General features: G+C 41.3%; 1 protein-coding gene across 10 annotated transcripts in view; it reads right to left on the bottom strand.

Annotated features, from left to right (window-relative positions):
* MAST4 (microtubule associated serine/threonine kinase family member 4) overlaps positions 1-13,372 on the bottom strand; it is a 545,730-nt gene that overhangs the window by 187,483 nt on the left and 344,875 nt on the right. For 5 of the 10 annotated variants that reach the window (XM_064596182.1, XM_064596181.1, XM_064596183.1 and 2 more), the window contains one exon: positions 4,924-5,049. The exons of the other annotated variants lie outside the window; for them this stretch is intronic. In XM_064596182.1, the coding sequence (XP_064452252.1) occupies positions 4,924-5,049 (126 nt within the window). The remainder of the gene's footprint in view (positions 1-4,923; positions 5,050-13,372) is intronic. 10 annotated transcript variants of the gene reach the window in all.

Here is a 13,372-nt window from a genome sequence, read left to right as displayed (position 1 = left end):
CTCTTCTTGACATCTTCTTCCGTGATGTTAGTAGAGCAAACCAAACATAGGTGGTTCTATTTGCTGACTGGTTGATATGCTACAACTCAAATAGTTTTGAGATGACTCCTAAGGACTGATTTTTAAAACACACAATAAACCAGAGTGGGTGCATTTTAGGTTTTGCCTTCATTGATTAAACCTTATTCTCATGATTCTAACTGGCCTACTCCCGCCCAACTGTGGAAGCTCTTAAGAAACTATCATTTTTGGAGGGAAGGAGAGAACAGAGGAGTTTATTTTACTTTACTGAAATGATTATTTTTTATTTTAACGCTGTGCTAAAATGATCACAATAATTTCAAAGTTTATCTTCTCTCATGTTCATTCATAACCAAACTTACAAACTTCAACACAGAATAAAACAGCGTCTCAAAATAAGCAAGCAATATAAAAACTGATGTGTGATTTTATAGCAGTGCTACACAACAGATTCAAGCTGAAAAATAAAATCCACTTTGAAGCTCCAGAGACGTAGAGAACAGAAATGAAAATGCTTTAGGAGATAGGATAAACAGAGTTCCAAGCGCCAAGTTCAAATCCTCGATAGTCACTGCGATTGTATCAAAATGCCACTGGATCCAGTACACATTTAGGCAAACACTGACAAAACAATAAATTACATCTTCTATCAGATTTCTTCAGTGCTCTTTCCCCAAAGGAATATAGCATCAAATGGAATCTCACTTATTTCTGTAAGTCTGGTGATTTATCATCTTTTTTCCCCCTTTGGAAAGAAACACGGCCAGTATAAGCTCAGAGTATAACCTTATGGGTCATTAAGGTGAAGAACAGTGACTCTGCTTGTGAAGCTATTATGAGGTATCTGAATCCAAACACTGCCGAGAGCCTGAATAAACAAAGCCACCCAAAGAGGCACATTTACCCCCCATACGCCTACAGCTATTGTTGTGATCAATAAATTAGACAATTTTAAATGTTCTGGAATCTGCAGTCACTCTCTGCTTTGTCTTTTCTCTTCCAAGAGATACATTCCATCAAGGGATCATGTGGGTGATCTACAAAATGCCTTACACTAAAAAGGAACCCCAGAGTCATAAAGATAAGACTGTCTATACCAGATCCCTGATGCTAACCTCACGTATCATCCAATGCCACATAATTCTGGGGCTTGCTCAAGCTCTCAGGCTGCTGGTCTCTGTACTATGTTTACAAAATTTAGCTCCTTTTACACCTTCCATCATTGATACAAGGATAATAGATGGCAAAGGAGTGGAGGATGGTGGTCAGTGGCCATTCAAAGAATCAAAGGGGTGTTCAGTTATCCATACTGTACTTCACACTGAGCTAACTAGGAAGCCCATATGAACTAGATAATGCTGTAAGTTCTGCAAAGTTAACAGGTAGAGACAGGATAAACCAAAGCCTGTTATAATCACTGCACACAAAATATTGAGATCTACACCATGGGGATGCTAACTGTTCAGATCCTCCTATAAGATGCCATGGGTCCAGGGATTCTCTCCCACACCCTGGATCCTAGCTGTAGCTAGTACATTTATCCCAGTTTCATAATATCTCATCATTCACTGTCATGTTAGAATATGCAATAACCTTCATACAAGGGTCGGGTTCTGTAGCTCAGTTTCAATTCTGTGTTTCCAAGAACAATATGAAGCTAATGATAATAAAATAGAACACTCATCTTGGAACTTTTCACCAACGCTGCCTAATTAATTCTCACCACACCTCCAAGGAGTATTATTACCCTCATGTTAACTGCTGGAGAAACTTGAGAATTTTTTAATTCTGCATTTGTATTCATTTACCGAGACACCTTTGTACTTCATATTATCATCACCATCTTATGCTTTCAAGGAATATCACAACTTAATTCTCTTATCAAAAGGGTGGGTGTTAATGGCTGCAGCAACATTTTAAGTACAGGCAACAGATTTCAAGAAATGATGTGAAATCTCTTTTTTTCCAGTCTAAAAGCAATGCAGAAAATATAGGGCAGAACTGCCCCCGGACCGTGCAACACACACACACACACACACACACAGAAATTTCTTCATCTGCCCCACGATGACATAGTAAATAAAAGAGAGCTGCTAAAGCTCCCAAGAGTAATTTCAATATATTCTAAAACCAAAATTCAAAAAGTTGGTCACAGTATTTGGTCCAGAAAGACTGTAATAATGACTACTCCTGAGTGGTAGGGCCATACATGTGTTTTTGTTTTTGTTTTTTAAGATCTTATTTATTTATTTGACAGAGAGACACAGCAAGAGACGGAACACAAGTGAGGGGAGCCGCAGAAGGAGAAGCAGGCTTCCCGCGGAGCAGGGAGCCCGATGTGGAACTCGATCCCAGGACCCTGGGACCAAGACCTGAGCCGAAGGCAGTCGCTTAACGACTGAGCCACCCAGGCGCCCCTATACAGGTGTTTAATGGGGAATGCTAGAGAGGAAGTGTCCTGGCTCCCTGCACACGGTGGAGGGCTCCTTCTTCAGGCCTGAGGAGGTGTGGCTTCCAGTAGAGTTTCAAGGGCCTGGGACGCTCAGAGCAATGGGGAGACACTGTCCGCCCCTAGGCGAAACACGCCAGCCCTGGCTGAGGGAACCCTGCACAAACTGCTCAAGTTAAAGCAGCAGGCAGCAGAGCCCCTGCGGCCCACGGCCTGACTTCCAAGGGAAACCAATTTAACGCTCATTGCACGATCTAGGCTCCGTCTAAAACAAAATTTTTTAGAGAAAAATAGGGCACCCCAACTCAAAACATACTCCCCAGCCCCATAAGCACACTCTCAACAGAGGGACTGGAAAATTTACTTGTGTACTGAACCAAGCAGAACTCCAAACGGAGTGACAAAATCACTTCCCTTGTAAATAGAATATTCTACTCAGAATGCAAATTTAACATGATTGCAAACTCCAGTGTGTTGAAGGAAAATGTATCAACAGTGCAGCTCTAAGCCACAGAGTGAGAATGTGGGCTCTCCTACCAGATGCTTGAGTTTGAAACACATCAGGCCTCTTTCTTGACATAAGTAGGTGGGTATAATTTGTTGCCCAAACTTGGAGGGTTTGAAAGTCAGGGAAGGCACTTTTAATAACCACACTGGGACAACAGGCATGAATTGAACAGAACCTGGGCAAACCAAGATGTGTGTTGGCTGCATGTAACCTTGTTTCTCTGTGCCTCCATTTTCATGTTTGTAGAATGACGATAATTGCCTTGCCTCAAAGGCACATTGGGACAACTACATGAATTCATCTCTCTGAGGGACTAAGGACAGCACTGGGTATGTAGCAAGCTCTTGACAAATGAAAATTAAGCCAATACTTATGCAAATATCTAAGTTAGTCATGTTGGCCTCTCAACCAAGTCCTTAAACCAGAGAGCAGAGCACATGAAATGTAAATACTTAACAAAAACCTGAGAATCATCATGATAAAAACGAATGTCCTGCAAGGCTGCCCCAGGCCTGGCCCATGCAGACACCTGCGAACGCAGGAGCACAGGCTGGGTAAGGACTCATGCGTTCCCGGGGACCCCAGTGAACTTGAAACTTCTGGCTGCCATCTGACCTCACAGGACTTCATGCCCTAGGCTCAGTAACTTTGTAACAGGTACGTTTATGGTATCAGTTCAAAATAATAATAATAATAATAATAATAATAATAACAACAACAACAACAACAACAACATGTTCTAGAAAAAGAAACTCAAAGGAAAACTACCAAAGCATCTTTCTGCGGTAAGTTTATTAGAGTCACCCTTCCCCATTCCCGCACAGAAGTCTATGCCGACCCACCCCCTCTTGGCGTATCTTAGACACGTCACCTCATTCCCACTTCTTTGGATTCTTAGAAGCAACAGAAGCCTCCAGGTGGTGGCAGAGGCAGAAACTGGGGTGGGGCCCAGGGAAACGCTAACCTGCCTGTCCACACTTCCCCTGCCCCACTCTGATGCCAGCCATCCCCATCTCTACCCGGACCCACACCCACAGGACCAGCAAAGCGTTCACGATCAAGCTCAGCTCTGCTCAGTGGAGCCATTCCTCGGACTGTGTGCACTAAACAGATTCGGTTCTATGTAGCAATTCCGAAATAAAACTCAAGGATGCATAAGGCAATTCACTAAAGTGTCACATGCACAAAAGCACAGGAACTGGAATCTGTACAGTACAAAAAAACTGCCATCTGGTACCAGCTTCTTCTGATTTTCTCAATGTTCCCCATCAAATGAAAGGGGAGAAACTAGGATTAAAAAGAAATGGTCCTGCTCATCCTATCAAGTCAATGAAACAAAAAGGGTTTAGTAGTCACATGACTTCCTTTCGCTTCCAGGTTCCCCAGGAAAAGGAGACACAAAATCATAACATATTGCCATGTATTTGGTAAATACTTATTATGTCTGCCCATCACCATGGCAACAAGTGAAGGGCATTCAGGCAGCTGTGGGTACCCAGGAACCCTTCTAGCAGCAACAGGACAAACGGACAAGCTTTTAGCAAAACTAGATTAGGTGACATTTGTCCCTGATGCCCTCTTTTATTACAGTATTGTCTACCTGTCCTTCTCACTACCCTTTGGACCACTATAGGTCCCATTCTTGCTAATACACATTTATTGCATTAAACATTTATAAGCTATTATTCTTATTCTTGTCTGTGAGGCAGGGGATTTGCAGATGAAGACAATGAAGGTCCATAAAGTTCATGACTTGCCCAATGTCACAGAGCTTGCATGTGTTAGGGGCACTGACCTCACAGGACTTCATGCCCTAGGCTCAGTAACTTTGTATCAGGTAGGTTTATGGTATCAGTTCAAATAATAATAATAATAATGTTTTCTAGAAAAAGAAACTCAGGAAAACTACCAAAGTATCTTTCTGCAGTAAGTTTATTAGACTCACCCTATGAGGTGACTATGATTCCCAGTCTGTTGGGGTCCCAAACTCAATTCCTCCAGGACCTGACAGGTAACATCAATAAAGGAAGCTAGCCAGGTGGGGTCTGTAGGGCACCGGAGAACAGGAGGCCTATTAAAAAAAAAAAAAAAAAAAAGGTAGCAGGGACCCAGCTCTACACTAGATTAGAATCACACCAGGAAGGAATCCAGACTCCCCGAAGGGCTCTGGAGTTTCTCAAAGTAGTCCCCTGAAGTCCCCAGTTCAGAAATCTTTTGCTGCCTCAAAGCACATCCAGCGACAACAACTGATTTTATTAAGTATCTATTAAATACCAAGCGCCATTAGGTGCTGTGGAGATGGCCAGAGAAAAAGGCCTCCACTCTAAGGAGCTTACGTTCCAACTACCTTTCCTTCGAGTGATGTATCCTCTTTGGCGTGGGATCTGCCATGACTTCTAGATCGTTTCCTCTGTCCTTGCTAGAGTGAGGCATGGTCTCTAATATACTCTGGGGTTCACCTTTCTTTAACAACGCTGGTCTACGTTGGCCTCGAACCTTACCTTACTTATAACTGATAGCTGGTCAGTTTTTACATGCTGATGGCTATCATTTAATATTTATGAAAGAATCAAAATGCATGCCCTACCTCTCAAAGCGTCAACACCATTCTCAAAGTGTACATACTATGTAAGCATAGGCCATATTTTGAGCACAGGTTAAAACTTCAGAACAGCCTTGAGCCCCAAGGATAACGGTCATTTCTCCAGCAGTACAATATTTAAGGAGCCTCTACGATGTGTGTCAGGCACTATTTTAGACTTTGCAGATACATCTGTGAAGAAAAATAGACAAAAAACATTGTCCTTCTGGATTGTGTAGCACGGTGGCAGTATTCTTCTCGAAAACTAGTACTGAATCCTACCAGAAACGTGCCATGGGTGACTGCAGTCACAGCTGACACAGGGCGAGGGGGATTAGTGGGGATCTAAGAAGAAACAGAATACATGTTCTGTTGCCAACTCTGGTATAGCTGACTGTGTGTCTACGGCCTGAGACTCCAGGAACCAAACGGAGAGGTGAACTAAGGATGGAAGAAGTCAAACAGAAGGAGTGTACAAAGTGCCACAGATGCTCCAATGGATGCCATCCACCAAGAAGCTGGGGCGGGAAATGGAGATACAGAAGAACATGCTCTCGCATAACAGAAATGCAGCTGCTGAGCAAAGGCAGCCAGCCTCCAGCTACTTACTGAGTCCCTATTGAGGGCAAGGCAGGCTAGGTGCCAAGGAAGACACTGAGAATGTAAAATGAGGCAGCTTCCCTTGGAATCTTGCTACGTGATCAGAGTCGAGATTATGAGCGGACACGGGTCATACCCAAATTACTCATGAGGCACTGACATCATCATTATATGAACAGCCACTAAACTGTCATCAATTTATTAAGTACTGAGGATTGTGGAAATTCTGAGTAGCTCTGGTTGCCTCAGAAAGGGGAAAGGGAAGGCATATATAAATTCCAATCAAGGTTTTTAACATGTTCTCTGTCACATTTGTACCAATAAACCAATATTTGGGTCATATTTTTTTTAGCTTGTGGACAAATTATGTATTTTGTATCTCTCCAGCCCTGCTGGAAGACAACAAAGGTGTCAGAATTTCGGGCTGGAAGGGCCTTTGGGAATCATGTGGTCTACTACTCGGCTGGCTATAGGAATGACCCCCGCATCCTTCCAGCTAAGTGGGAAGTTGGCCTTCCTGGGAGACTTCCAGTGGCACGAAGCTGAAGGTTGAATGAGGCAGCCCACCGTATATTCAGGGAACTTCCTTACAAAATTCTTCCCCTCAAACTGCCTTGTGGTCTCCACGTAGCAGTGCAAGGTTCCACTCCCAAGACGGACCAAACTAAACTGAAACTTCACTTAGCCTAGAATCTGCAGATGTCTCATTTCTGGGCAACCTTCAGGAAGCCTGAGCTGGAAAGCTAACTCCTGTCTCAGCATCGCCTGCCTCCAGGGCTTTACTATGAAAGGAACAGAATCTTCCATTGCCATATTTAGAAACTGTATGTCAGCACCTCAAAAGGGCACATACACTGTGAATGCTCACCACCACCACTCTCCCCCCAGATGTGCAAACCCCACTCATAAAAAAAGAACAGAGAAGAAATCTGATCCATCACAATCAAGAAAAGAAAAATCCATGCAGGGTTACAATAAATCCTTTTCGGTGGTAATAGCATGAACGTATTTGGAATCTCTCCACTCATACCAGACCATTATTTGGGGGCACACCATTAAAGATGCCCAGTCCCAAGCTGCCAACCAGATATCGCTACCTAGAGATGTCTCCGTGGGTTCAAGGTCAGACTCATCATGATGATTTTCCTCCCTCCCCAACTCTGCTCTCTTGGGGTCCATTCACTTAATGCTAGAAATCTCAGTGCCCATCATTTAGTCAAAATTATCTATTGAAGACCGACCATGGTGCCTTTCTTTCATCAACTTTTCTGACCAAGATTGTTAGCTATTTAGCAAACTCACTTCCTGAGCACAAGTAAGCTGTACTTTCCAGCCTTTCTTGTCCATAGGTGCAGTCAGAACAGTAAATCCTGCACAATGGCATATGAACAGAACTGATGTGTGCCATCTTCAAAGTCTGGCAGTCCACCAACTCCCATGGTCCTTCTCGTTTCACCAGCTGGAAGCTTGAAGGCACGTGCTGAAGGGCCCCCTAGATCCCTAAATGACCATGTGGAGCAGATAGTCTCTCATGCCCTTGGTCTGTGAGTGAGGAATACAACCCACTGTATGTGAGTCATTCTCTATTTATTTCGTGGTTCATGTGTGAGCTGTGATCTAACTAAGACACCTTCTCCTTCCAATTTGCTCATTTATTCATTCTTTAATAAATATTTCTGAAATACTTACTACATTCCAGTCATTGAGAGAAGCACCAGGGAAATAAAAATGACTAAAGGAGGTCACAGGTCTACCTAAACCAGATAATTAAAATTCAATATAAATGATCTCAGAGTAATGTGTATCTTAAGTTAGTCACAGTGGAAAAACACGAGACTTCATTTTGAATCCTTGGCTAGTAAAGCTGGTTTATCTCTATGTGTGTTAGCATCTTCTCCTGCAAACAGAAGGAATATCCCTTTCGGTCTTACAATGGTGGATTAAATTGAATGAGATCATGTACATGAAAACATCTGGTCAACTATAAAGTACTTTGCCCATGTGAATTCAATTCATGGCACCTGTCCTAATCCAGGACTTGTTACTCATGAAATATTGTACCAGCATCCTCATTGGAGTTTATACCTGAAATCCAGTCTGTTCTTAATACCCGTAAAGGGTATTAAGGGTAAAGGTAACTTTTCTCAGTCTGAGCCCAGACTGGTCCTCTCCTGATTCAGAACTCTGGAACGTTTACAAGATGTATGTCAAACTTTTTAGCTCAGTTTTCACGATCCCAAATTAATTTTTAAGTCCATATCAAACTGTTCACAACTTCTGCTCCTCTTCTCCTTTATCTGTCTTAAGTTCTAGCTACACACAGCACTTCTACAGAGTGCCACGATTGTATACCTCCTTCCCTCTGTTTTACATTCTGCCTGCTTCTGTCCTTTACCACCACCTCTCCCCCTTTGAAACACCAAGATTTTTCAAGGTCCAGTTCAAGTACCACCAGGTACAATACATCTTTCTCCAAAATCACTCTCCCAACCTCCTCCTCCTCTGTGCTGCCACAGCATTTGTCTCAGACTCTTTTCTCCTCTACAACTGATAGCACCTGCATTTTGAATAGCTTATTGTCTTTAGGAAGGAAAAAGAAAAGGGTATGTGAGCATTTAATGAAGACATGTTACACTGAAGAAAAAATTCAGAAGAGAGTCCAATTACTTTTGGTTGGATCACCAAAAGGAGACAAAATACAAGAGCAGAAGAATTCTCTCAATTGTCAGAAAACTATTCCTATGCTTTAGGATCTATTATATTCAGAGAGCATATATTATATGCTTTATGAAAGCTATTACATGGAACTTTCATGTTGAAAGTCACTTTTATAATAAATATAATCCTATCAGCAGAAGAGTAGAACCAAAGTTCAAAGTCATTAATTCATTTCCCCAGTCAATTCTTCTTCACAGATTTTAGTTCAGTCTTATTTTAGAAAATGAGAGAAACAAGTATGTTAAATTGACCCAGTGATGTCATCTAAGCATAAAGCTTGTAAGCTTTTAAGGAAATGGCCATGAATTTTTTCATTCATTTGCATATGTGCAGAAAAGTGTATTCACTAACAAAAAATAATTTAAGTCACTCTTTACATTAACTGAGAATTTCATTCTACTTTCTCTCTTAGGATTAAAAAAAAAAGGTTGGGGGGGGTGCTGGATATTGAACGTGTATCTTCTAATTAAGTATGGGGAGACCCACTCTAACCAGACATTGAATTCATGAAAATCTTAATAGACCATAGGTATTACACATACAATGTGAAGAGGACTTTCTACCATGTATTCTTTTAACAAACTGGGCTAAAATGCATGTAGAGCTCCTTGGAGATCTTTCACTAAAGAACAGAGAAGAATTAATTTACATCAGCCTGTGAATGAGAGGGTGGAGATGTACCTGGGAGTTCCAAAAGAGATGAAAAATTCTAGTCCTTTTAGACAGTTTAAATATTCTGTCCTGTAAATAACAGGATACAAAATAATTTCTGGCAACACATATCACAATACTTTAATCTGTATCAGGAAATATTTTCTAGAAACTGTACTAAGTTGTACTCTAAGAGATACATCAAAATTTGTAGAATTTAGCAGATCGTTTCCTAAGAAAGCGAGAGGAAAAACTAATATACACACAGGAGTTAAACAACTAGTCACCAGGCATGAAGTGAAATATAATAAGATGAGCTAAATGGGAGAAGCACCGCACATTTTCCAGGTGCTCCCGTAAATCACCAAGCAAACAACTCAGCCCGTTTCCTTGCTCTGTTAACACTAAGATGACAGTTAGGAAAGGACTGTGTAGTGTGTATTGCAGACTTGCAGGTGTTCCAATACTTGTTGTGCGGTCTGGGGGAGGGAAGGCAGAGACAAAGCAGCCACGGGCCGGGCCGGCACTGGAGCGCGCTTACCTCCAGAAGTGAAAAGCGAAGAGAGGACTACAGGGGCTGCCTGGGCTGGATGGGGTTGGACTCAGGCTCCTTGGAGTGAGACTGAAAGTTAAAATAATGTCATTCCAATTGGGGAAATGATGGCAGTAAAAATAGCAACGCTCATTTAAGGGACTGTGTTCCCTTTAGGCCAGAATCACTGTGGCATGCCTATCAATACCCCGAGGTCATCAGCTCACCACTTGCCTCTTTGCAGCTCTAAAATAGAGAACAAGGGCAGTGCGTCCTGCTGAAATTGACATCCTCACAGCTACCACTGCCATTTGCATTTATGCCTTTTCTTTGTCACTGAGCAACTTAGCAGGTACCTTCTGTGATGTCTGCAAAGAAAATCTAGTCCTGTCTTATTCAGTCAGTGTATTCTATTTCTGATCAACAATCAATGGCAAATCAGTAGAACTAGAGGGAAGTAGTTATCAGACAATAGAATTCAAGTTAAATACTGTAGTTTTTAAAAGGCAAAGCAGCAAACGTTTCCAAATAGGAAGACAGGCTCTTAAGCACTTTGCAGTGAAAACCGCCCAACATCATTTTCTGTAATCCTCAGGGGCAATGGTAAAAAGTGTTTCTTACACTTACATTTATAATAGATAACTTGAAAATTTCTTACACATATTACTATAAATTATTTTACTTTCTAGAAAGGTTTTTTGAATTTCATCTGTCAAAGGACCATTATAATCCCCGCCCCCACCAACCTATCCAAACCACCCAGCACATTCACCAGCCAGCTCGCAAATACTCATCACAGAGTGGTGAGTCTACATTGCCTTTATCTTTTTTTTCCTCTTGGCCTCCCATCTCTCCTTCTTTAGGGAAGAGATAAAACTTAAATTTGTCAGGTATCTTACTCATAAAACTTTTGCCAATGTAGATACGTCAAAGTATGAAGCCAATACTAGTCAATTCCCAATTATTTTTACATGGCAAAATCAAAATTAGAATTAGCTAGGTACTCTGGTACCAACTCTTTGGCTGAAGTGAGCAGGAGAAATTCCCACTACAGTGCAATGAGATTCTTTAAGAACATTCCTCTCCACTGGCCATGACCCTACACCATACCCAGATGTTTGCTTATCCTAGAGAAGGGGTCCTGGAACGGAGCTGTATGTTGGATGATTCAAGCTGGTTGTGCCCTTTGCTGAACAGAGAAATGGCAACAGTGGTAAAATCAGAGTTGGGCTTATCAAATTCTCAGTTCCATCCTTGTTTCCTATTATATGGATAACTGAGACTTGGCTATATTTGTCTTAAACTGAAATATAAAATTACTACTCAAAATGCTCCCACTCATGTTTCCACAACTTTTTTTTTTTTAATCTTTTAAAACCATTCTCTGGTTTGGTGCCAGTACTTAGTAAATGAAGGAATGGATTTCCTTATACATTCAGAGCACATTCAAAAGTCACTGCTCTTAAACATGCTGTACTTTAACTTAGCAGCTCATTGGAAAACTCTCAGGAATGTCTACTGATACAGACATTATTTAACCTCAGTACAATCTTATCTGCCCCTTTTGGTCCGAAAATAGGCATACATAGGCACCGAAGCCACGCCATGTCTCCAAGCTGAGCCAGGGATCATATGTGTTCCCAAGCGTCTATTTCTATCCTTAAACCAATTTCTATCCTTAAATTGAAAAAAGAAAACAGGCAACTTACTTTCTCAGAAACTGTAAAGCCACATATATGCTATCTACCTATCAGAAATTTCTGAATAAATTAATGATTCATTAATTTCTGAAATACTTATGTATCATCTAGTATCTCACACCCAGAAATTTCAGTTTTTGAAATAGGAATCAGAAAGTGGTTCCTGTTCTTGCGAAGTCAGATGGAAAACTCTGAATTGTATCTCCAGAGTATAAAGCATGCTGCCGTCACAGCCCATGGCTGCAGTGCTTACGGAATATGCTCTCCTCCAAGAGAAACAGTATTGTCTCGTGGAAGAACATTCAAAAACTACTCCATGTATTTGGTGTGTTATAAGGTCCCCAAATAATTAAAATAATATACATGTTAAATCTGCTTTTAATAAAATCAGTGATTTTTAAGACTTCCCATTATAACATTTCTCTGCAGTGGTTAGAAAATGAATTTACTCAAAGACTGCAGAATTTGCTTTCTCCATGAATGAATGTAAAATTGACTACGTCAACCTAAGAGTGATTTTACATTTCAAGGTAAGCAAAATGTTCACAGTAAATTTTATGCTAACACTACAATGACATTTAAGAGTGATCCCTACTCTACCATGTCAAGCTCCTCGGGTGGAGGAGTCATCGACTGTAAATGCACAGTAACATTTAGAGGCTAGACCCAGGGGGTGTGGCCCGAGCCAACACAAAATCCAGGGAACCCCCTGTGTTTAACTGACCCGTATGTGCTGCGTCATCGTTGATGAAGTCATAAAATTTGTGGCCTACCTCAGACTCTCAAATTATGGGTGGAACATTTGATACAACTGAGCTTGTGTGTTAAGAAGTTACTCTCAAGTGTCTCCTCCTAAAGTGGACAAGATGCTAAAAACAAAAGAAAAAGGCGTCGTGTGGAATGATACATACAACTAAGTCCGAAAAAACAACAAGGAAGTGGGACAACGTGAAACAATGCTGGGGTTGGTGCTCCTGGGTCTCAGACACAAAAGCACTGACATCTGAGCTGTGCATTTCCAGAATATGCTAGAGAGAGGTGGGCTAGGGAGAAGAATGAGTACATGCCACTGAAGTATGCCACAAGGATGGTGATGGCTGAATGCTAGGGTGGAGCTGGGAGGTGGGGACAAAAGATCAGGGCCACGGGTAAATACTGCTTGTGTGTCCATTCTGAAAAATGCCACAACTAGCAAGGAGGTTCTAAGAGCCCTCTAACTTTTTCTAAGCGAGTACCTGTTAGTATACAATCAGTGTAAAATTTGAGAGCAAGGACTGATTAGAAAAGTATTCACATCACTTCAGAAATGTGGTGTTTTTATTAATTTTTTAATTACAAAGTAATTGCCCTTGTATGATGCTTCTCCAGGATTCAAGAGGAATAATTAATACTCGGAACTGGGCACAGTACTCTCTTCCTGCATGCTCTTCCAGTATAGAATGACTGGGATTGTATGAATTTCAACTAAAATATAATTTTCTATCTTTACTGGAAGTTAGAAAAGGGGGCATTTCTCTTTTTCGACCAGATTTACATTTGACTGTTTATTATTTTCAGTGTGCCAAGCACAGCTAACTCACAGTTTCTGCATCTTTGACTAACAGATTTAAAA

Source organism: Mirounga angustirostris, unplaced genomic scaffold (genome assembly GCF_029215605.1).
Source record: "Mirounga angustirostris isolate CCGP_5_RB_7025 unplaced genomic scaffold, mMirAng1.0.hap1 SCAF_7, whole genome shotgun sequence".
Lineage (NCBI taxonomy): Eukaryota > Metazoa > Chordata > Mammalia > Carnivora > Phocidae > Mirounga > Mirounga angustirostris.
This window is presented reverse-complemented; position numbering and strand designations above follow the sequence as displayed.